This window comes from Ovis canadensis, chromosome X, assembly GCF_042477335.2.
Source record: "Ovis canadensis isolate MfBH-ARS-UI-01 breed Bighorn chromosome X, ARS-UI_OviCan_v2, whole genome shotgun sequence".
NCBI classification, from domain to species: Eukaryota; Metazoa; Chordata; class Mammalia; order Artiodactyla; family Bovidae; genus Ovis; species Ovis canadensis.
Window position 1 is genome coordinate 83009253 of NC_091727.1, and position 25081 is coordinate 83034333.

Below are 25081 nucleotides of genomic sequence, written 5' to 3' on the forward strand. Positions count from 1 at the left end.
CTCACATAAAAAAGATGGTTTTGGGTAGCTGCTTTTAGAACTGATTAATGTAGATCCTCAGCCACCTTTTAGACTTGGAAGAATAAAAAAGAGAGAAAAGAATAGTTTATATTAGCAAGTATTAGTGAGACTTGCTGTATCACTGTATCTCTCCTTGAGATATATACATCATGGGCAAATGACCCAGCATACCATCTGTTACACAATGAGCTATATCTGTTTCTTATGAAGTAAAAGGAAAGTATTAACTATGAAAAAGTCAGTTTACATATCATGTAATACCACAGAAGATAAACCTAGAAATGCAATGGAAAGAACTTTGTACTTAAGATCAGAAAACCTGAGCTCTCTTGAATTCCAGTTCTACTGCTTACTAGCAGAGCAATTCTGGTCAAGGCACTTAACACATCTGATCCTCAAGCGCCTCATTAGTAGAACAGGAGATAAAATACACGCTTATCAGGACTACTATACTAAACAATTGAAATCATTGATGTGAATATGCTGGTTAAATGCTGTACAGTATCAGTTCAGTTCAGTTCAGTCACTCAGAAGTGTCCGACTCTTTGCAATGTCATGAATCGCAGCAAGCCAGGCCTCCCTGTTCACCAAAAACTCCCAGAGTTCACTCAAATTCATGTCAATCAAGTCGGTGATGCCATCCAGCCATTTCATGCTCTGTCGTCCCCTTCTCCTTCTGCCCCCAATCCCTCCCAGCATCAGAGTCTTTTCCAATGAGTCAACACTTCGCATGAGGTAGCCAAAGTATTGGAGTTTCAGCTTCAATGTCAGTCCTTCCAATGAGCATCCAGAACTGATCTCCTTTAGAATGGACTAGTTGGATCTCCTTGCAGTCCAAGGGACTCTCAAGAGTCTTCTCCAACATCACACTTCAAAAGCATCAATTCTTCAGCACTCAGCTTTCTTCACAGTCCAACTCTCACATTCATACATGACCATTGGAAAAACCATAGCCTTGACTAGACGGACCTTTGTTGACAAAGTGATGTCTCTGCTTTTTAATATGCTGTCTAGGTTGGTCATAACTTTCCTTGCAAGGAGTTAAGCGTCTTTTAATTTCATGGCTGCAATCACCATCTGCAGTGATTTTGGAGCCCAAAGAAATAAAGTCTGACACTGTTTCCACTGTTTCCCCATCTATTTCCCATGAAGTGATGGGACCAGATGCCATGATCTTCGTTTTCTGAATGTTGAGCTTTAAGCCAACTTTTTCACTCTCCTCTTTCACTTTCATCAAGAGGATCTTTAGTTCCTCTTCACTTTCTTCCATAAGGGTGGTGTCATCTGCATATCTGAGGTTATTGATATTTCTCCAAGCAATCTTGATTCCAGCTTGTGCTTCTTCCAGCCCAGGGTTTCTCATGATGTACTCTGCATAGAAGTTAAATAAGCAGGGTGACAATATACAGTCTTGATGTACTCCTTTTCCTATTTGGAACCAGTCTGTTGTTCCATGTCCAGTTCTAACTGTTGCTTCCCGACCTGCATAAAGATTTCTCAAGAGGCAGGTCAGGTGGTCTGGTATTCCTGTCTCTTTCAGAATTTTCCACAGTTTATTGTGATCCACACAGTCAAAGGCTTTGGCATAGTCAATAAAGCAGAAATAGATGTTTTTCTGGAACTCTTTTGCTTTATCGATGATCCAGCAGATGTTGGCAATTTGATCTCTGGTTCCTCTGCCTTTTCTAAAACCAGCTTGAACATCAGGAATTTCACGGTTCACGTATTGCTGAAGTCTGGCTGGGAGAATTTTGAGCGTTTCTTTACTAGCATGTGAGATGTGTGCAATTGTTAGGTCCATACCATTTCTGTCCTTTATCAAGCCCATCTTTGCATGAAATGTTCCCTTGGTATCTCTAATTTTCTTGAAGAGATCTCTAGTCTTTCCCATTCTGTTCTTTTCCTGTTTCTTTGCATTGATCGCTGAGGAAGGCTTTCTTATCTCTTCTTGCTATTCTTTGGAACTCTTCATTCAGATGCTTCTATCTTTCCTTTTCTCCTTTGCTTTTCATTTCTCTTCTTTTCATAGCTATTTGTAAGGCCTCCCCAGACAGCCATTTTTCTTTTTTTCCTTTTCCATGGGGATGGTCTTGATCCCTATCTCTAATACAATGTCACAAACCTCTGTCCATAGTTCATCAGGCACTCTATCAGATCTAGTCCCTTAAAACCCCTTCTCACTTCCACTGTATAATCATAAGGGATTTGATTTAGGTCATACCTGAATGGTCTAGTGGTTTTCCCCACTTTCTTCAATTTAAGTCTGAATTTGGCAATAAGGAGTTCATGGTCTGAGCCACAGTCAGCTCCTGGTCTTGTTTTTGCTGACTGTATAGAGCTTCTCCATCTCTGGCTGCAAAGAATATAATCAATCTGATTTCAGTGTTGACCATCTGGTGATGTCCATGTGTAGAGTCTTCTCTTGTGCTGTTGGAAGAGGGTGTTTGCTATGACCAATGTGTTCTCTTCACAAAACTCTATTAGCCTTTGCCCTGCTTCATTCCATATTCCAAGGCCAAATTTGCCTGTTACCCCACGTGTTTCTTGACTTCTTACTTTTGCATTCCAATCCCCTATAATAAAAAGGACATATTTTTTTGGTGTTAGTTCTAAAAGGTCTTGTAGGTCTTCATAGAACCGTTCAATTTTAGCTTGTTCAGCATTACTGGTTGGGGCATAGGCTTGGATTACTGTGATATTGAATGGTTTGCCTTGGAAACGAACAGAGATCATTCAGTTGTTTTTGAGATTGCATCCAAGTACTGCATTTTGGACTCAGTATTATTAACAACCAGTGTGTGAATTAAGCCTTAGGAATAATAGGTCAAAAGTTGATATCTTTAGATACCATCTTGTTCAGTCCTTTTACTGATCAGATGGGAAAATAGAGGTTACAGGGACAGCAATTGTGGGTAGGAATGTATGTTTATCCAACTGCTTGATGGGAGAACTCAGACTACAATCTGGCTCTCTTTACTCAAAGTTAGTGCTCTTTCTAGCATACAATGAATAATTCTTACTTTGAGTGTCACTGGGCTTGAGAAAAGACAACAACTTTGAAGTCATCATATTTAACATGCAAGTGTCTTTAGAGATTAGAAATCTGGGCTTCAAATAAAGCAGTATAAATGGTAATCTCCTTATTCGGGAGGCAGAATATTCTGGAAAAACAAGGGTGACTATACCTGTCATATTATTTTACTGATATTCATGCTCTGGAAATTAACTTGTGCATATATCAGAAAACTAATGACTCACCTGATCAAGCTGATCCTTTCTGCCACCTTCTCTGTGTGTTTCTGAGTAGGAGGGACATTTTCCACAAAAGCAATTCCATAGAGCAGAAAGTTCTGCAGAAAGTTCTTCAGTCCCTCCTTCGTTTCTAAGAACGTCTGGAAATCTACAGCTGGAACTTGGGCTTGCTGGTAGATTTCAGCATTCCATAAGATTCTAGGCTGGATGACCTTTTGTTTCTGCCCTTCATAGCTGTTTTTCACGAGCCAATCCAAATCATATCTAGTCACATGACCATCTGGCCCTTTTTAGGAAAAAATAAAAGCTATTAAAATAATAATTATATATACTGCCAATAATTTACTGGTTAAGAATATTATTTTCAGCAACCAATTACCCAGTATGGTATTGTTTATGGGGTTTCCCAGGTAGCACTAGTGGTAAAGAAATTGTCTGCCAATACAGGAGACATAAGAGATGCAGGTTCGATTCCTGGGTCGGGAAGATCCCCTAGAGGAGTGCATGGCAACCCACTCCAGTATTCTTGCCTAGAGAATCCTATGGACAGAGGAGCCTGGTGGGCTACAGTCCATGGAGTCGCAAAGAGTTGGACATGACTGAAGTGACAGCACACATGCACATATGTATTGTTTATGAGACCAAATTCAAATGAATGCCTAGAATGTTCCTGAGACAGAAATATTTGTCAGTTGAGTAGTATAAATTAATAAGTGAATAAATGAACAAATAAATCTTTCCAGCAGGTAAATAAGTTTATGAAACTTAGCTACATAGTAAAGGGCCTCGATCTCCCTCTTGTAAATGAATTAGGTCAGTTTGGTCTAATGATATGATATCAATACATCATGATAACTTCGCCCGCTGCTCTACAAAAAGTCAAAAAGCCAGCTCCTAAAATGTTTTAGAAAATATTCAGGATAAGCAAATGAGTAAGCAAAGGATACAGCAAGAGGAGTGAAAGGTTATCCTGACATTTTCTCTCTCTTTTTTTTTTTCTACCTCTCTGTCTCTGTTTCTCTCTTTCAAATTTCTACACTATTATAGTAAAAGTATCATAAAGAATTTGGAAAGCATAAAAAAGTATGAGGAAATGAAAAGGTCAGATATACTTATTCGATTATCTACATGAAACCACTATCCACAGCTTGCAATCAATCATTCCTTCTAGTTTTTTGTATGCATACTTTTACTTTACATATTGTGAAAATATATATCAGTTTGCACCCTGCCTTTGTCACTTAAATTTTAAGAATAATTTTATCATTAAAAAATTAAGGCTTCAAAAAATTAATTTCTATAATTTTCAGAATATGGACTACCAAGATTTACCTAGCCAGTTTGTTCTCCCAGGGCATGTAGTTGCATTTTTGGAAAGTTTCCCTATTATTTAATAGTGATCATCCTTGTCCATTTTTCTGATAATTTTCTTAAAATAGACACACAGAAGGTAGAATTGTTAAATCCAAAGATACAAACTTTTAAAAGTCTTGATACATATAACTAGATTACTTTCTAGAAAGTCTACCAATTTTCATCCCCTCCAACAATATATGCATATATGCATGCCCATCAAAATTGAGTATTCTTACTTTTTAAACATGTTTTTGTTTCTAATTTCGTAAATAAAACTCATCTTATCATAATAAATTTAAGTTATTTAAGATGAAGAAGAACATTTGTTAGACATCTATATTTTTTACCTGCAAGGGTTACCAAACTGAGCTAGTAGCCAAACCTGCCCAGAATTGTTTTTCTAACATTTGCTGTGTAGTACGTATTTTCTATAGCTGTTTCTACACTACTACCAAAGAACTGAATCGTTGTGCAGATACAGTGTACTCAAAAAAGATTAAAAATCTTTACTATCTGGCCTTTTACAGAGTGTTTCCTGACTTGTGGTTTAATTATCGTTCACTTCTTTCTCACATTTTTCTATTGGAACACTAATAGCACTATACACACGCATGCACGCACGCACACACACACACACACACATATATAATCATATATTTTACAAATATTTTGCAAAGTCAGTTTGTTTTTAAAAAAACCTTTCTAGGTATGCTTTCTTTCTTTTTTAAACAGCTGTTATAGTCCAGTTAAGGTTTATTAGAGTTAAAGGATACAGATTGAAATCAACAAAGGGAAAAGGTACATAGGGCTGAGTCCAGAAAAAACCAGGCACAAGTTTCTAGGTGTCCACATCTGGTATCAGTTCAGCTCAGTTGCTCAGTCGTGTCCGACTCTTTGCAACCCCATGGACTGCAGCATGCCAGGTTTCCCTGTCCATCATGAACTACCAGAGCTTACTCAAACTCATGTCCATTGAGTCAGTGATGCCATCCAACCATCTCATCCTCTGTTGTCGCCTTCTCCTCCTGCCCTCAATCTTTCGAACACCAAGGTCTTATTCACTGAGTTGGTTCTTTGCATCAGGGGGCCAAAGTATTGAAGTTTCAGCTTCAGCATTGATCCTTCCAATGAATATTCAGGACTGATTTCCTTTAGGATTGACTGGTTGGATCTCCTTGAAGTCCAAGGGACTATCATGAGTCTCCTCCAACACCAAAGTTAAAGCATCAGTTCTTCAATGCTCAGCTTTATTTATAGTCCAACTCTCACATTCATATATGACTACTAGAAAACCATAGCATTGACTAGATGAACCATTTTTAAAACAAATATATAAATTTACTTATTTTAGTTGGAGGGTAATTACTTTAAAATACTGTAGTGTTTTTGCCATACACTGACATGATTTGCCATGGGTGTACATATGTTCCTCATCCTGAACACCCCTCCCACCGCCCTCCCCATCCCATCCCATTTGTGTCACATATGATAATATGCAAGTTTCAATGCCATTCTCCCAAATCATCCCACCCTCGCCCTCTCCCACAGAGTCCAAAAGACTGTTCTATACATCTGTGTCTCTTTTGCTGTCTCGCAAATAGGGTTACTGTTACCATCTTTCTAAATTCCATATATATGCGTTAGTATACTGTATTGGTGTTTTTCCTTCTGGCTTACTTCACTCTGTATAATAGGCTCCAGTTTCATCCACCTCATTAGAACTGATTCAGATGTATTCTTTTTAATGGCTGAATAATATTCCATTGTGTATATGTACCACAGCTTTATTAACCTTTCATCTGCTGATGGACATCTAGGTTGCTTCCATATCCTGGCTGTTATAAACAGTGTTGCGATGAACATTGGGGTACATGTGTCTCTTTCAATTCTGGTTTCCTCAGTTTGTATGACGAACAGTGGGATTGCTGGGTCATATGGCAGTTCTATTTCCAGTTTTTATAGGAATCTCCACACTGTTCTGCATAGTGTCTGTACTAGTTTGCATTTCCACCAACAGTGTATGAGAGATCCCTTTTCTCCACACCCTCTCCAGCATTTATTGTTTGTAGACTTTTGGATGGCAGCCATTCTGACTTGCGTGAAATGGCACCTCATTGTGGTTTTGATTTGCATTTCTCTGATAATGAGTGATGTTGAGCATCTTTTCATGTGTTTGTTAGCCATCTCTATGTCTTCTTTGGAGAAATGTCTGTTTAGTTCTTTGGCCCATTTTTTGATTGGGTCGCTTATTTTTCTGGAATTGAGCTGCAGGAGTTCCTCGTATATTTTTGAGATTAATTCTTTGTCAGTTGCTTCATTTGCTATTATTTTCTCCCATTCTGAAGGCTGTCTTTTCACCTTGCTTATAGTTGCCTTTGTTGTGCAAAAGGCTTTAAGTTTATTTAGGTCCCATTTGTTTATTTTTGCTTTATTTCCATTACTCTGGGAGGTGGGTCATAGAGGATCCTGCTGTGGTTTATGTCAGAGAGTGTTTTCCTCTAGGAGTTGTATAGTTTCTGGTTTTGTGTTTATATCTTTAACCCATTTTGAGTTTATTTTTGTGTATGGTGTTGGACTGCAAGGAGATCCAACCAGTCCATTCTGAAGGAGATCAACCCTGGGATTTCCTTGGAAGGAATGATGCTAAAGCTGAAACTCCAGTACTTTGGCCACCTCATACGAAGAGCTGACTCAATGGAAAAGACTCTGACACTGGGAGGGATTGGGGGCAGGAGGAGAAGGGGACGACAGAGGATGAGATGGCTGGATGGCATCACTGGCTTCATGGACATGAGTCTGAGTGAACTCCAGGAGTTGGTGATGGACAGGGAGGCCTGGCATGCTGCGATTCATAGGGTCGCAAAGAGTCGGACATGACTGAGTGACAGAACTGACTGAACTGAACTGATGGTGTTAGAAAGTGTTCTAGTTTCATTCTTTTACAAGTGGTTGACCAGTTTTCTCAGCACCACTTGTTAAAGAGATTGTCTTTTTTCCATTGTATATTCTTCCCTCCTCTGTCAAAGATAAGGTGTCCTTAGGTGCGTGGATTTATCTCTGGGCTTTGTATTTTGTTCCATTGATCTATATTTCTGTCTTTGTGCCAGTACGATAGTGTCTTGATGACTGGAGCTTTGTAGTACAGCCTGAAGTCAGGCAGGTTGATTTCTCCAGTTCCATTCTTCTTTCTCAAGATTGCTTTGGCTATTCGAGGTTTTTTGTATTTCCATACAAATTGTGAGATTATTTGTTCTAGTTCTGTGAGAAATACCGTTGGTAGCTTGATAGGGATTGCATTGAATCTATAGATTGCTTTGGGTAGTATACTCATTTTTACTATATTGATTCTTCCAATCCATGAACATGGTATATTTCTCCATCTATTTGTGTCCTCTTTGCTTTCTTTCATCAGTGTTTTATAGTTTTCTATATATAGGGCTTTTTTTTTTCCTTTAGGTAGATATATTCCTAAGTATTTAATTCTTTTTTTTTTTTGCAATGGTGAATGGAATTGTTTCATTAATTTCCTCTCTCTGTTTTCTCATTGTTAGTGTATAGGAATGCAAGGGATTTCTCTGTGTTAATTTTATATCCTGCAACTTTACTATATTCATTGATTAGGTCTAGTAATTTTCTGGTGGAGTCTTCAGGGTTTTCTCTGTAGAGGATCATGTCATCTGCAAACAGTGAGAGTTTTACTACTTCTTTTCCATCTGGATTCCTTTTATTTCTTTTTATGCTCTGATTGCTGTGGCCAAAACTTCCAAAACTATGTTGAACAGTAGTGGTGACAGTGGGCACCCTTGTCTTGTTCCTGACTTTAGGGGAAATGCTGTCAATTTTTCACCATTGAGGATAATGTTTGCTGTGGGTTTGTCATATATAGCTTTTATTATGTTGAGCTATGTTCCTTTTAATCCTGCTTTCTGGAGGGTTTTTATCATAAATGGATGTTGAATTTTGTCAGATTTCTCTGCATCTATTGAGATAATCATATGGCTTTTGTCTTTCAATTTGTTAATGTGGTGTATTACATTGATTGATTTGCGGGCAGATATTGAAGAATCCTTGCATCCGTGGGATAAAGCCCACTTGGTCATGATGTATGATCTTTTTAATACGTTGTTGGATTCTGTTTGCTAGAATTTTGTTAAGGATTTTTGCATCTATGTTCATCAGTGATATTGGCCTGTAGTTTTCTTTTTTGGTGGCATCTTTGTCTGGTTTTGGTGTCTGGGTGATGGTGGCCTCATAGAATGAGTTTGGAAGTTTACCTTCCTCTGCAATTTTCTGGAAGAGTTTGAATAGGATAGGTGTTAGCTCTTCTCTAAATTTTTGGTAGAATTCAGCTGTGAAGGCTCGGGTCCTGGACTTTTGTTTGCTGGAAGATTTCTGATTACAGTTTCAATTTCTATGCTTGTGATGGGTCTGTTGGGATTTTCCATTTCTCCTTGGTTCAGTTTTGGAAAGTTGTACTTTTCTAAGAATTTGTCCATTTCTTCCACGGTGTCCATTTTATTGGCATATACTTGCTGATAGTAGTCTCTTATGATCCTTCATATTTCTGTGTTGTCTGTTGTGATCTCTCCATTTCCATTTCTAATTTTGTTGATTTGATTCTTCTCCCTTTGTTTCTTGATGAGTCTGGCTAATGGTTTGTTAATTTTATTTATCTTCTCAAAGAACCAGCTTTTGGCTTTGTTCATTTTTGCTATGGTCTCTTTTGTTTCTTTTGCATTTATTTATGCCCTAATATTTTTAAATAAATTTTTTTAAATTGGAGGTTAATTAAGATTTCTTTCCTTCTACTATCCCTGGGGTTCTTCATTTCTTCCTTTTCTAGTCGCTTTAGGTGTAGAGTTATTTATTTGACTTTTTTCTTGTTTCTTGAGGTAAGCTTGTATTGCTATGAACCTTCCCCTTAGCCCTGCTTTTACAGTGTCCCATACGTTTCAGGTTGTTGTGTTTTCATTTTCATTTGTTTCTATGCATATTTTGATTTCTTTTTTGATTTCTTCTGTGATTTGTTGGTTATTGAGCAGCATGTTGTTCAGCCTCTATGTGTTGGAATTTTTAATAGTTTTTGTCCTGTAATTGACATCTAATCTTACTGCATAGTGGTCAGAAAAGATGTTGGAATGATTTCAATTTTTTTAAATTTACCAAGGCTAGATTGATGGGTCAGGATGTGATCTATCCTGGAGAAGGTTCCATGTGCAGTTGAGAAAAAGGTGAAATTCATTGTTTTGGGGTGAAACGTCCTATAGGTATCAATTAGGTCTAACTGGTCTATTGTATCATTTAAAGTTTGTTTTTCCTTGTTAATTTTCTGTTTATTTGATCTATCCATAGGCGTGAGTGGGGTATTAAAGTCTCCCACTATTATTGTGTTATTGTTAATTTCCCCTTTCACACTTGTTAGCGTTTGCCTTACACACTGTGGTGCTCCTATGTTGGGTGCATATATATTTTAATTGTTATATCTTCTTCTTGGATTGACCCTTTGATCATTATGTAGTGTCCTTCTTTTTCTCTTTTCATGGTCTTTATTTCAAAGTCTATTTTATCTGATATGAGTATTGCTGCTCGTGCTTTCTTTTGGTCTCTATTTGCGTGGAGTATCTTTTTCCAGTCCTTCACTTTCAGTCTGTGTGTGTCCCTTGTTTTGAGGTGGGTCTCTTGTACACAACATATATAGGGGTCTTGTTTTTGTGTCCATTCATCCAGTCTTTGTCTTTTGGTTGGGGCATTCAACCCATTTACATTTAAGGCAGTTATCGATAAGTATGATCCCGTTGACACTTACTTTGTTGTTTTGGGTTTGAGTTTATATACCCTTTCTGTGCTTCCTGTCGAGAGAAGATCCTTTAGCATTTGTTGGAGAGCTGGTTTGGTGGTACTGAATTCTCTCAGCTTTGGCTTGTCTGTAAAGCTTTTGATTTCTCCTTCATATTTAAATGAGATCTTTGCTGGGTACAGTAATCTGGGTTGTTTTTCTCTTTCATCACTTTAAGTATGTCCTGCCATTCCCTTCTGGCCTGAAGAGTTTCTATTCAAAGATCAGCTGTTATCCTTATGGGAATCCCCTTGTTGTTTTTCCCTTGCTGCTTTTAATGTCTGTTCTTTGTGTTTGATCTTTGTTAATGTGTTTAATATGTGTCTTGTGGTGTTTTGCCTTGGGTTTATCCTGTTTGGGACTCTCTGGGTTTCTTGGACTTGGGTGACTATTTCCTTCCCCATGTTAGGGAAGTTTTCAACTATTACTCTCCTCAAGTATTTTCTCATGGTTTTTGTCTTCTTAGTCTGGGACTCCAGGTAAGTATGATTTGAACATTGGTGCATTTAACATTGACCCAGAGATCTCTGAGGTTGTTCTCATTTCTTTTAATTCTTTTTTCTTTTTTTCCTCTCTGATTCATTTATTGCTACCATTCTATTTTCTACCTCATTTATCCTATATTCTGCCTCCGTTATTCTACTGTTAGTTCCCTCCAGAGTGTTTTTGATCTCATTTGTTGCATTATTCACCATATATTGACTCTTTTTTATTTCTTCTAGGTCCTTGTTAAACATTTCTTGCATCCTCGCAATCCTTGTCTCCAGGCTATTTATCTGTAACTCTATTTTGTTTTGAAGATTTTGGATCAGTTTTACTATCATTATTCAGAATTCTTTATCTGGTAGATTCCCTATCTCTTCCTCTTTTTTTTTCTTTGTTTGGAGGGCATTCATCTTGTTCCTTTACCTACTGAGTATTTCTCTGCCTTTTCATCTTGTTTATATTGCTGTGTTTGGGGTGGAGTTTCTGCATTTTGGCAGTTTGTGTTTCTTCTTTATTGTGGAGGTTCCTCGCTGTGGGTGGGGTTGGACGGGTTCCTTGTAGAGGTTTCTTGGTTAGGGACGCTTGTGTCAGTGTTTTGGTGGGTGGAGCTGGATTACTTTTCTCTGGAGTGCAAGGAAGTGTGCAGTAGTGAGTTTTGAGATGTCAGTGGGTTTGGTGTGACTTTGGGCAGTCTATATTGAAGCTCAGGGCTATATTCCTGTGTTGCTGGAGAATTTGCGTGGTATGTCTTGCTCTGGAACTTGTTGGCCCTTTGGTGGTGATTGGTTTCAGTGTAGGTATGGAGCCTTCTGATGAGCTCCTGTTGATTAATGTTCCTTGGAGTCAGGAGTTCTCTGTTGTTCTCAGGTTTTGGACTTAAGCCTCCTGCCTCTGGTTTTCAGTCTTATTCTTACAGTAGCATCAAGACTTCTCCATCTATACAGCACCGATGATAAAACTTCTAGGTTAATAATGAAAAGTTTCTCCACAGTGAGGGACACCCAGAGAGGTTCACAGAGTTACATGGAGAAGAGAAGAGGGAGGAGGGAGATAGAGGTGACCAGGAGGAGAAGAGGGGGAATCAAAATGGGAGAGAGTAAGCTAGCCAGTAATCACTTCCCAATGTGCTCTCCACAGTCTGGACCCCTCAGAGATTTTCAGGAGTTACACAGAGAAGAGAAGAGGAAGGAGACAGAGGTGGCCAGTAGGATAAAAGGGGGAATCAAAAGGAGAGAAACAGATCCAGCCAGTAATCAGTTTCCTAAGTGTTCTCCACAGCCCAGAACACACAAAGAGATTCACAGAGTTGGGTAGAGAGGAGAAGGGCAAAGGAGGAGATGGAGGTGACCTGGTGAAGAAAAAGGAGAGTCAAAAGTGAGAGAGAGCAATCAAGCCAGTAATCTCTCCCAATAAAAAATGGGTACTGAAGATTGGGTTCTTAAAGGTACAAAATTGATAATAAATACCAAAAAAGCAAAGATTAAAAATCTAGCATAGAGATTAGATTCTCAAAAGTACAACATTAAAAAAACAAAACAAAGTCACAAAAATTATAAAATATATATCTGAAGTTTGCTTTAAAAATAGGGTCTTTTTTTGCAAAGTAATGGTAGTTATAAAAATGAAAAAGGAGTAATAGATGACTTAAAAAATTAATTTTAAAAAATGATAATAGTAAAAATATATCTAGGACTTTCTCTGGAGTTGTTGTGGATAGTGTGGGGTCAGTTCATTTTCAGATAGTTTCTTGAGCTGGCTTATACTTCTCAAGATCTATAGGCCACTTGCTATGTAGTCAGTGCTAAGTACAGCATCTTAATCTATTGCACCTGTCACTTCCAAAGCAGTTCCCTCTGTTTATGTTAGCTTCTTCTGTTTCCTGGTCTCTTCAGTGTCTGATTTCTGCCCTGACGCAAGGGGGTGCTGGTGGTCACTTTTTTAGGCTCACTTGTTCAGTAGTGCTGTGGGGAGGGAGGAACACTGCAAAGAAATATTACTGGCATGTGTGGGGAGTGCTCACAATGTTTCAGCCACACTGGATTTGCCCCTGCTCACAGCGTGTGTGCTTTCCCAGTCTACATGGCTCAGACTCTAGGTTGCTCTGCTGCGAACTGTCTGATGCAGGCCCTGGTTTGCTTGCACTTCCCAGGTCTAAGCCCCTCAGGTTCAGGTCCTCTGATACTCCACAAAGGCACAGACTTCGTTGGGCCTGTGTTTTGCGCCATCCCAGGTCCGAGCAGCTCAGGTGACCAGGTGCTTGGCACACATAGTCACCCCCAGTTGAAGGCTGCAACTTATCCCTTCCCCTGTCCCAGCCACTGGGTTTTCTGGGTGTGTCTCTTCTGGGGAGGTGATCTCTGGCTGCGACCCTCCTGGCAGATGTCAACCGTCCAGAAACCCAAAAAGTCTTGGTTAGCAATGAAGCCTGCTTGCAGTTTAGTAGAGGATGCCTCTCTGGGGCGGTGATTGCCCCCTTCCAGCTCTGGCTGCTCTTGCCTGCCTGTCTCCTGCAGGGGATGGGCCAGTCCGCAGCCGGCTAGCTCTGCTCAGTCCTTTGCTCTGTGAGCAGGCCCGACAGTGTCTTAGGTTAGGGCTTTCCATGGGATAGCGAAAAAGTCTGGGTTGCTATCTCAAGGCAGCTCCCTTAGATTGCCCTTGGGGGATTCAGGCTCGGTCCTTACCATAAGCAATGCAGCCTGTGCCTCCCTGTCCAGCCCCCTTTTGCTAGTGGCGGATGCAAGTGTCTCGGCTGCTTCTCTGCTGGGACTTGCCATTAGGCACGTAATCTGTGTGTCTTATTTATTTTTCCTCCCAGTTATGTTGCCCTCTGAGATGCCAAGATTCGCCACTGACCTGCCCGTGAGTGTTTCCTGGTGTTTGGAAACTTCTCTCTTTTTTAAGACTCCCTTCCCGGGATGGATCTCCGTCCCTACCTCTTTTATCTCTCATTTCATCTTTTATATTTTTTCCTACCTCCTTTCAAAGACAATGGGCTGCCTTTCTGGGTACCTAATGTCCTCTGCCAGCATTCAGAAGTTGTTTTGTGGAATTTGCTCAGTGTTCAAATGTTCTTTCAATGAATTTGTGGGGGAGAACGAGGTCTCCCCATCCTATTCCTCCACCATCTTAGGACTGCCCCCCTAAATGAACCTTTGTTGACAAAGTAATGTCTCTGCTTTTTAATATGATGTCTAGGTTAGTCATAGCTTTTCTTCCAAGGAGCAAGCGTTTTTTAATTTCATGGCTGCAATCACCATCTGCAGTGATTTTGGAGACCCCCAAAATAAAGTCTCTCACTGTTTCCATTGTTCCCCCATCTATTTCCCATGAAGTGATGGGACCAGATGCCATGATCTTGGTTTTCTGAATGTTGAGATTTAAGCCAACTTTTTCACTCTCCTCTTTCACTTTCATCAAGAGGCTCTTTAGTTCTTCTTTGCTTTGTTCTATAAGGGTAGTGTCATCTGCATATCTGAGGTTATTGATATTTCTCTCAGTAATCTTGATTCTAGCTTGTGCTTCCTCCAGCTCAGCATTTCTCATGATGTACCTTGCATATAAGTTAAATAAGCAGGGTGACAATATACAGCCTTGATGTACTCGTTTCCCTATTTGGAACCAGTCTGTTGTTCCATGTCCAGTTCTAACTGTTGCTTCCTGACCTGCATACAGGTTTCTCAGGAGGCAGGTCACCTGGTCTTGTATTCCCATCTCTTGAAGAATTTTCAACAGTTTGTGGTGATCACACAATCAAAGGCTTTGGCATAGTCAACGAAACAGAAGTAGATGATTGTCTGGAACTCTCTTGCTTTTTCGATGATCCAATGGATGTTGGCAATTTGATCTCTGGTTCCCTGCCTTTTCTAAATCCAGCTTGAACATCTGGAAGTTCACAGCTGACATACTGTTGAAGCCTGGCTTGTATAATTTTGAGCATTACTTTGCTAGTGTGTGAGATGAGTGAAATCGTGCAGTAGTTTGAACATTCTTAAGCATTCCCTTTCTTCGGGATTGGAAAGAAAACTGACTTTTTCCAGTCCTGTGGCCACTGCTAAGTTTTCCAAATTTGCTGGCATATTGAGTGCAGCACTTTAACAGCATCATCTTCCAGTATACTTGCTGGAAAAGTTAAGTGTTATCTATGGTATTTTTTTTTTTCATTGTAGAAAAATCAGTAGTAAAATGTACTCAAATAAATATTTCTTCTTCAAATACTGTTTTGTTATTTTGAAATACAGATTCACAGAAAGTCACAAAGAAATATATAAAAGAGGTCTCATGCACCCTTCCCTGAGCCTTCTCCAATGTTTAACATCTTGTACAACCACAGTACAATATCAAAACCTAGAAAGTGATATTGATACAATCCATAGAGTTCATTCAGATCTTGTGAGTTATATACATAATTATTTCTGTGTGTGTGCTCAATGCAGTGTTATTACATGTGCAGCTTTATGTAACCACTACTATAGTTAAAATACTCCAGTGTGCCATTACCACAAGACTCCTTCATGTTACCTCTTTAAAGCCACACCATTCCTCCTCTCTTCCTGGCAACTGCTAATCTGTTCACTATCTCTATAATTATGTTATTTCATGAATGTTACATAAATGGAATCATGCAGTTACGTTTTTCCTTCACTGTTATTCCTTTGTGCTTTCCCCAAGTTATCATGCATATCAATCTTTCATTCTTTATTACTGAATAGTTTTTCATTATGTGGATGATTTGTTTAACATTTCACACATTGGAGGATATTAAAGTAGTTTCCAGTTCTTGGCTGTTACAAATAAGGCTGCTGTGAACATTAATGTACACGTTTTTGTGTGAACATAAGTTTTCATTTCTCTGGAATAAATGCCTATCAGTTCAATTGCTGGTTGTATAGTATGTGCTTCCCAGGAGGCTTCCCAGGTGGCTCAGTGATAAAGAATCTGCCTGCCAATGTAGGAGACCCAGGTTCAATCCCTGGGTCAAGAAGATCCCCTGGAATAGGAAATGGCAACCCACTCCAGTATTCTTGCCTGAGAAATTCTATGGACAGAGGAGCCTGGCAGGCTACAGTCCATAGGGTCACAAAGAGTCAGACACAAATTGAGTGACTGAGCACATACACATGGTTACTTGCATGTTTAGTCTTTTTTTTTTATAAACAGGCAAACTTTTCCAAGTGTGTGTGTGTGTGTGTGTGTGTGTGTGTGTGTGTGAAAGTTGTTCAGTCATGTCCAACTCCTTGTGACCCCATGGACTATACAGTCCATGAAATTCTCCAGGCCAGAATACTAGAGTGGGTAGCTGTGTCCTTCTCCAGGAGATCTTCCCATCCCAGAGATTGAACCCAGGTCTACTGCATTGAAGGCAGATTCCTTACCAACTGAGCCATCAGGGAAGCCTAAAGTAACCATACCATTTTATACTCTCAGCAGCAGTGTATAACTGATAGAATTTTTCCAAATCTTTTATAGCATTTTGTGTTATCACGATTTTTTAAAAATTTTAGTCATTCTGCTAGGTATATAGTGAAATTTTACTGTGCTAATAACTTTTGTTTCTCTAATGGCTTATAATGCTGAACATATTTGCAAATGTTTATCTGCCATTTGTACATCCCGTTCAGTGAAACGTCTGTGCATGCCTTTTATTCATTGTCTAATTGGATTGTTTTTCTTATATTGAGTTTTGAAAGTTATTTAGTTCTAGTGCCAGTCAGTACCTAGGTCAAGGTTTTGAAGATGTTCTCCTATATTCTTCTCTAGAAGTTTTGTAGCTTTATGTTTACATTTAAGTTCATGATCTATTTTGAGTTAATTTTTGTATAAAGTGTGAAATTTTGGTTGAAGTTATTTTTTTTTTTTACTTTTGCCTATGAGTGTCCAATTATCTCAGCATCATTACTTAAAAAGATTATCCTCCTTCATTGACTGGCTCTTGCACCTTTGTCAAAGATCAGTTTACTATATTTGTGTGATTCTATTTCTCAGTTTCTTTTTCTGTTCTATTGGTCTACATATCTATCCCTCCATCAAAACCACAAATATATAGTTTTATTTCTTTCATTCTAATATATATGAATTTTATTTCTTTTCTTGCCTTATTGCAATGACTAGAAGTTCCAGAACTGTGTTAAACAAGAATGAAAGTGAAATGTTAAATGTGTTCAGCCTCACCATTATAGATGATGTTAGTTGAAAAGATGCTAAATATCTCTGATCGTCAGGGAAATGCAAATCAGAGATACCACCTCAAATCAGTCAGAATGGCTATTATCAAAAAGACAACATAGGCAGAAATTAACACAACATTTAATTATCTTCAAATTAAAAATAAAGAAAAAAATAAACTCAAATGTCACTACCCTCCTCAAAAAAAGAAAGACAACATACAACAAATGTTGGTGAGGGTGTGGACAGAAGAGACTTCTCCTATACTGTCGATGGGAGTCTAAATTGGTGTAGCCACTTTGGAAAAAAATTAAAAATGAAAGAACCATATCATCCAACAATCCCTCTTCTGAGCATATATCCAAAGGAAATAAAATCATTGTTTCAAAAAGATATATGCACCCTAATGTTCATAGCTGTACAATTTATAATAGCCAAGATGTGGAAACAACCTAAGTGTTCATTGATGCATAAATAGACAAATAAAATGTGGTATATAAATACAGTGGAATATTATTCAGCCATAAAATGAAGGCATTCCTGCAATTTGCAACAACATTGATAGATAGACCTTGAGTGTATTACGTGAAGTAAGTCAGACAGAGAAAGATAAATACTGTCTACAGAGAGTAGACTGATGGTTGCCTGAGGCAATGGGTTTGAAGAAATGGGAGATGTTCATCAATGCTACAATTTTCATGTTATAAGAGGAATAAGTTCTGGAGATCTAATGTATAGCACAGTGATATACTTAACAATACTGTATTGTATACTTGAAAGTTACTAAGATAGTAAATTGTTAATACTCTAGCCACACATGCAAATGTGCTAATTATGTGAGGTGATGAATGTGTAAACTAAGCTTATTGTGGTCATCATTTCACAATATATACAGATATGTCAAATATATCTCAATAAAGGTGGAAAAATATTTTTCAAAACTATGATCTTAGCTGTAGATTATAACAATTTAATTTAAGAAGAAAAATAAAAGGTACACAAAAGAAATGCTGCCAAAGAAAGGAAAAAGGAAGAGTAACTAAAAGAATATCCTACTATGTAAAGGGGCAAACCATTTTTTATAAAACAATTGTTCTTTAAAGAAGTACCCAAAGAAGACCATGTCTCCTGTCCACTCACAAGTGAAAAAGAGTGTGGTCTCATCCAGATGAATGGTCTTTGGCTGGATACATAAATCCACGCTGGCAGTGTCTAGGCTACGCTGGTGAGTCTTAGAGTTGTAGCAAGATGCTGAGCGGCAGTGGTCTCGAAGCCAGACATAATCAAAGCGCATCACATTGTTAGCATATTGCAGTTCTAGGGAAAAGATCACATTCTTTTATCAGCATTTATTACATTATTTATTCTATAAAAATGAATAAAATATTTAGGAAAACTAAAAAATCTGGATTCAGAAAACTCCATTCAAAAAGTCTTCTACCAACAAATGAGCGAGAGCAATGTGAGGGATACTGGCCCCCTACTATTAAAATACAGCACGGACTTCTTACATTTATCTTTATGTACAACTTAAAGTATAAAAGCTTTCCTGAAAAATAAAGAGACAGGCCAGTTTCTCGAAAAAAAAAAAAAATATAGCATGGAACTTCTACAATTAAAATAGTGTGATGTTGGTATAGGAATAGGCAGACAAAACAACAGAAGAGTATAAAAAGTCAAAAAATATACATGAATGCACATAGAAATTTGATTAGTAAAAACTGATACATATAATCACTGTGGAAAATATGACTTTTTAAGTAAATGGTGTTGGGACAACTGATAATCATTTGGAAAATTATAAAATCAAGTCCATACCTTATACTGTCACCAGGTTTCCAAGATAAACTCAAAACAGAGTAGAGTTCTAAATTTGGAAAATGAACATGGCTAGAGGATATAAAGGAGGTCCTCGTACTATACTTACAACCTTCCTGTTAGCTTGAAGATGTATCGAAAGAAAAAGTTACCAAAAAATATCAAACACTTTATCAGATTATTCATTTAGACAGGGTAAATTGAGTTCAAATTTATAACAGGAATAAAAACTATAAAGTATCTGGGAATAAATGAAAATGTAGAAGATAACTATGGAGAAATTCTGAAGGACTTGAAGGAAACTTGAATGGAAAAATATGCTCACAGTTGGGCAGATTCAAAAATGAAAAGACAGAAATTCTTCCATAAATTAATACACAAAACTCCATGTACTTCCAACCCAAATCCCCGTGAAAATTTTCATGTATTGGACAGACTAATTCCAAGAATTAACAAAGCAATAATTTTGACAAGAAAAAGAAAGGCTTGGAAGGGAAGTCTTACTAGGTATAAAAATATATTATAAAGCTATAGTCATTTAAAAAGTATGATATTCATGCAAAATGGACTAAGAAATCAAGGGAACAGAATAGTCCCAAAATAGACCTAAGTGTATATGGAAATATGGTATACGTTAAAGGTGGCATTTTGCAATAGTGGTAAAATGATAGATTTTTCAATCATTAGTTTTAGAAAAAATGAATATTTGAAAAAATTGATTCTAGATTCACATCAGCTTCAACAGTAAATTACGGATACAGTAAAATATAAAACATAAAACTTATATATTGACAAATTTGAAGAAGGAAAAGTATTTTAATATGACACATAAAGCATAAAAGATAATTTGTGTATGTGAAAATAAAAAAAACTTCTGTTTTGCAAAGTGTAAACAAGTTAAAATACAACAGGAAAAATATTTTAACATAAAAGGATTAATACCCAGTATATTGAATAAATCCTTATAACCATTAGGATAAAAACTCAGTAGAAAAACAACTGAAGGATATCAATAGGAAAGTCACCAGCGGTGAACAGTAAATGCATGCACTCCTCTAACTTTAGGAGTAATAAGAGAAATGGGTATTAAGATATCATTTTTTATTCATCAGAGTAACAAAGTTTTTAAAGTTCGATTAAAACGTGTTTTCAAATGATGTGGGGAAATGCATGCTTTCAAACATTGGTAATGTGAATATAAATTGATGATGACTCACTGAATGGTAATCTGGAAGTTTCTATGAAAATAATAAAAAAAAATGTATATTACTTTCTTGACTCAGAAATTCACATCTCAGTACTTACCTTATGGAAACTGTCACATGCAAGGAGGTATGCACAAGGATATTCATAATAGTTTTGTTTATAATAGCAAAATAGAAAATAAGATTGTCTATCAGTGGGGCAGTGAAGGAACAGCTGAATAAACTGTGGTATATCCTTACTGAGAAACTAATCAACAGTTTAAAAATGCAGTATATCTATACTCCTCAAATTGACTTTGTACAATGTTGCAATTCTCTTTTTAAGGAAGGGAAACTAAAGCTCAGAGATGTTAAATTAATTTGTAAGATCATATAATGATTAGGTGTGGAGGTAGGACAAGAATTCAAGTTGTCCAACCCCAAAGTCCTATGCTAGTGTTACTCAAAATGCAGTCTTAGGAATCTGAGGTTGATACTTCAGAAAAGGCAGGGTAAGGAGCTTAGAAAATCTTCTGCCCCAATAACAATGAAAAAACTGGACAAATTTATCAATAACAACCATTTTTGGACCCTGGAAATTGATCAAAGGCCTCCAGCAAATTAAAAAGCATTTAGTCAAGAAAGATGATTGAATCTTGGGTAAGAACTGTAGGGATCTGAGTGCTTTAGCTTGAGGTGCTTTAACCCCTACTTTACGCCCAGCAGCTCCATCAGCAGTAGGTGTAGCAGGACAGGAAAACCAGGAAAGCCAGCTGGCATACTGGTTAGGGCAAGGAATAGACCAGCAGAACAATCAAGAATCTATGAAGGGGATTAAGGGAAGGAGACAGCTATAGTGGTCCTGGGAAAGCCCCCTCACATGCCCAGTGTTCAGCAAGGCTGTATACACATGTAGGGCTGTGTGCATACTTAGGAGAGACTGGAACAGGCCTTAGTAATCTACATGTCCCTGGAGGAATGTAAGGCCCTCTGCCAGCACAATGGAAACATGTAAAGTGTGGCAGAAACTGAAAGCCAAGGCAAACTTATGAAAAGCCTAAACTTTGTGTGCCCCAATCCACATACAGTTGCAATGGCAAAGGGTGGAAACCTTATTGACTAAAGGTTTTTAGCTTAACCTCTGTCCAATTGTTAGAAGTGAAGTCGCTCAGTCGTGCCCAACTCTTTGCGACCCCATGGACTATAGCATACCAGGCTCCTCCCTCCATGGGATTCTCCAGGCAACAGTACTGGAGTGGGTTGCCATTTCCTTCTCCAGGGGATCTTCCCGACCCAGGGATCGAACCTGGGTCTCCTGGATTCCAGGCAGACACTTTAACCTCTGAGCCACCAGGGAAGTCACTAAACTGTACCACCCATTCATGGATCATAGCCTTGTTGAGGTGAAGGGGCTTGTCTAACTCAATGAGCTATGCTGTGCAGGGCCACCCAAGATGGACAGGTCATAGCGGAGAATTCTGACAAAATGTGGTCCACTGGAGGAAGACATGGCAAACCACTCCAGTATTCTTGCCTCAAGAACTCCACGGACAATATGATAAGGCAAAAAGATATGACACTGAAAGATGAGCCCCCCCCAGGTCAGGAGCTGTCCAACAAGCTACTGGGGAAGAGTGGAGGGCAATTACTAATAGCTCCAGAAAGAATTAAGAGATTAGGCCAAACCAGAAATGATGCTCAGTTGTGGATGTGTCTGGTGGTGAAAGTAAAGTCCGATGCTGTAAATAACAATATTGCATAGGAACCAGGAAGGTTAGGTCTATGAATCAAGGTAAATTGAATGTGGTCAAGCAGGAGATGGCAAGCACATCGAAATCTTATGAATCAGTGAACTAAAATGGACAGGAATGGGCAAATTTAACTCAGATGACCATTGTATCTTCTACTGTATCTTCTACTTCTAAGAATCCCTTAGAAGAAATGGAGTAGCCATCATAGTCAACAAAAGAGTTTGAAATGCAGTACTTGGGTACAATCTCATAAACGACAGAATGATTTCAGTCTGTTTCCAAGACAAACCATTCAACATCACAGTGATCCAAGTCTATGCCTCAACCACTAATGCCAAAGAAGCTGAAGCTGACTGGTTCTATGAAGGCCTACAACACCTTCTAGAACTAACACCCCCATAAAATGTATTTTTCATCAAAGGGGATTGGAATGTAAAATTAGGAAGTCAAGAGATACTTGGAATCACAGGCAAGTTGGACCTTAGAGTTCAAAATGAAGCAGTGCAAAGGCTAAGAGAATTTTGCCAAGAGAATGCACTGCTCATAGCAAACACCCTCTGCCAACAACACAGGAGACCACTCCGTACATAGACATGTGGAGATCAATACCAAACTCAGATTGATTATGTTCTTTGCAGTCAAAGATAGAGAAACTCTATAGAGTCAGTAAAAACAAGATGTGGAGCTGACTGTAGCTCAGATCATGAGATCCTTATTACAAAATTGAGGCTTAAACTGAAGAAAGTAAGGAAAACCACCAGACCGTGGTATGATCTTAATCAAACCCTTATGATTATACAATGGAGGTGAGGAATAGATTCAACAGATTAAATCTGATAGACAGAGTGCCTGAAGAACTATGGACAGAGGTTTGTAAATATGTATGAGAGTCAGTGACAGAAACCAACACAAAGAAAAAGTAATGCAACAAGTCAAAGTGGTTGTCTGAGGAGGCTTTACAAATAGCTGAGGAAAGAAGAAAAGCAAAAGGCAAAGGAGAAAGGGAAAAATATACCCAATTGAATTTAGAGTTCCAGAGAGCAACAAGGAGAGATAAGAAAGCCTTCTTAAGTGAATAATGCAAAGAAATAGAGGAAAACAATAGAATGAGAAAGACTAGAGATCTCTTCATGAAAATTAGAGATACCAAGGGAATATTTAACATAAGGATAACATGATTAAAGGACAGAAAAAGGTAAGGACCTAGCAGAAGCAGAAGATATTAAGAAGAGGTGCCAAGAATACACAGAAGAACTATACAAAAAAGGTCTTAATGACCCAGATAACCAGGGTGGTGTGGTCACTCACTTAGAGCCAGACATCCTGGAGTGCGAAGTCAAGTGTGCCTTAGGAAACATTACTACAAACAAAGCTAGTGGAGGTGATGGAATGCCAGCTGAGCTATTTCAAATCCTTAAGACAATGCTGTTAAAGTGCTGCACTCAATATGCCAGCAAATTTGGAACACTCAGCAGTGGCCACAGGACTGGAAAAGGTCAGTTTACATTCCAATCCCAAAGAAGGGCAATGCCAAAGAATGTTCAAACTACCACATAATTTCACTCATTTCACATGTTAGCAAGGTAATGCTCAAAATTCTTCAAGCTAGGCTTCAGCAGAACTCCCAGATGTACAAACTAGGTTTAGAAAAGGCAGGGGAACCAGAGGTCAAATTACCAACATGCTTTGGACCATGGAGAAAACAAGGGAGTTCCAGAAAAACATCTACTTCTGCTTCATTGACTATGCTAAAGCCTTTGACTGTATGAATCACAAAAAACTGTGGAAAATCCTTAAACAGATGAGAATACCAGATCACTTTACCTGCCTCCTGAGAAACCTGTATGCAGGTCAAAAAGCAACAGCTGGAACCTTATGTGAAACAATGGATTGGTTCAAAATTGGGAAAGGAGAGTGTCAAGGCTGTATACTGTCACCCTGCTTATTTAACTTATATACATATTACATTGTGTGAAATGCTGAGCTGGACAAATCACAAGCTGGAATCAAGATTTCTGGGAGAAACATCAACAACCTCAGATATGCAGATGATACCACTCTAATGGCAGAAAGGGAAGAGACTGTTGATGTGGGTGAAAGAGGAGAGTGAAAAAGCTGGCTTAAAACTCAACATTCAAAAACCTAAGATCATGGCATCTGGTCCCATCACTTCATAGCAAATGAAAGGGGAAAAAGAGGAAGCAGTGATAGATTTTATTTTCATGGGCTCCAAAATCACTGTGGACAGTGACTGCAGCCATGAAATTAAAGGACACTTCCTCCATGGAAGAAAAGCTATGACAAACATTCACATCACTTTGCCTACAAAGGTCCATATAGTCAAAACTATGGTTTTTCCAGTAGTCATATACAGATGTGAGAGTTGGACCATAAAGAAGGCTAAGCACTGAAGAACTGATGCTTTCAAATTGTAGTATTGGGGAAGACCCTTGAGAGTCCCTCAGACTGCTAGGAGGTTAAACCAGTCAATCCTAAAGGAAATCAACCCTCAATATTGGTTGGAAGGACTGATGCTGTAGCTGAAGCTCCAATACTTTGACCACATGGTGCAAAGAGCTGACTCTTGGGAAAAAAAAAAAAAAAACCTGATGCTGGCAAAGACTGAAGTTGGGAGGAGAAGGGAGCAACAGAGGATGAGATTGTTGGATGGCATCACCGACTCAATGAAAATGAGTTTAAGCAAACTCTGGGAGATAGTGAAGGACAGGCAAGCCTGGTGTGCTGCAGTCCATGGGGTCACTAAGAGTCTGACATGACACAGCAAGTGAACAACAAATAAGAAATGATATAACAACTGCTGATACTTTGAAATGGGGCTATTGTTTGGTAGTAACCTGAAGTTGGAATACTTGACTTAGGATCCATGGAATGATATGTAAAACTCTATGTGTGTATGTGTGTGTGTGTATAGTTCTGCATTTCTGGATGGAATCTGTAGCTTGTAACAAAATTTCTATGGGATTCATAAATTAAAATACTGAGAACCATTTCCTTGGAGTGATAAAAGTGATTCAGTACCACCTGTAGCCAATATGACATCTCTGTATCCTTCAAGCTGTTGTACATGCAGTTCCATCTGAATGGAACATTCATCCGTACCTTCTCCCCATTTTCCCCTCGCCTAATTCATATTTAATATTCATGACTCTGCAAAGATTCTGTAAGCAGTCATTTGTAACTCTTTAGTTTGGGTT

General features: G+C 38.4%; 1 protein-coding gene across 3 annotated transcripts in view; it reads right to left on the minus strand.

Moving 5' to 3' along the window:
- Window positions 1-25081, minus strand: part of TMLHE (trimethyllysine hydroxylase, epsilon) — a 71892-nt gene that overhangs the window by 17980 nt on the left and 28831 nt on the right. For all 3 annotated transcript variants that reach the window (XM_070291941.1, XM_070291940.1, XM_070291942.1), the window contains exons 3-4: window positions 18254-18430; window positions 3280-3559 (exon numbers count right to left, since the gene is read on the minus strand). In XM_070291941.1, coding sequence (XP_070148042.1) covers window positions 3280-3559; window positions 18254-18430 — 457 coding nt within the window. The remainder of the gene's footprint in view (window positions 1-3279; window positions 3560-18253; window positions 18431-25081) is intronic.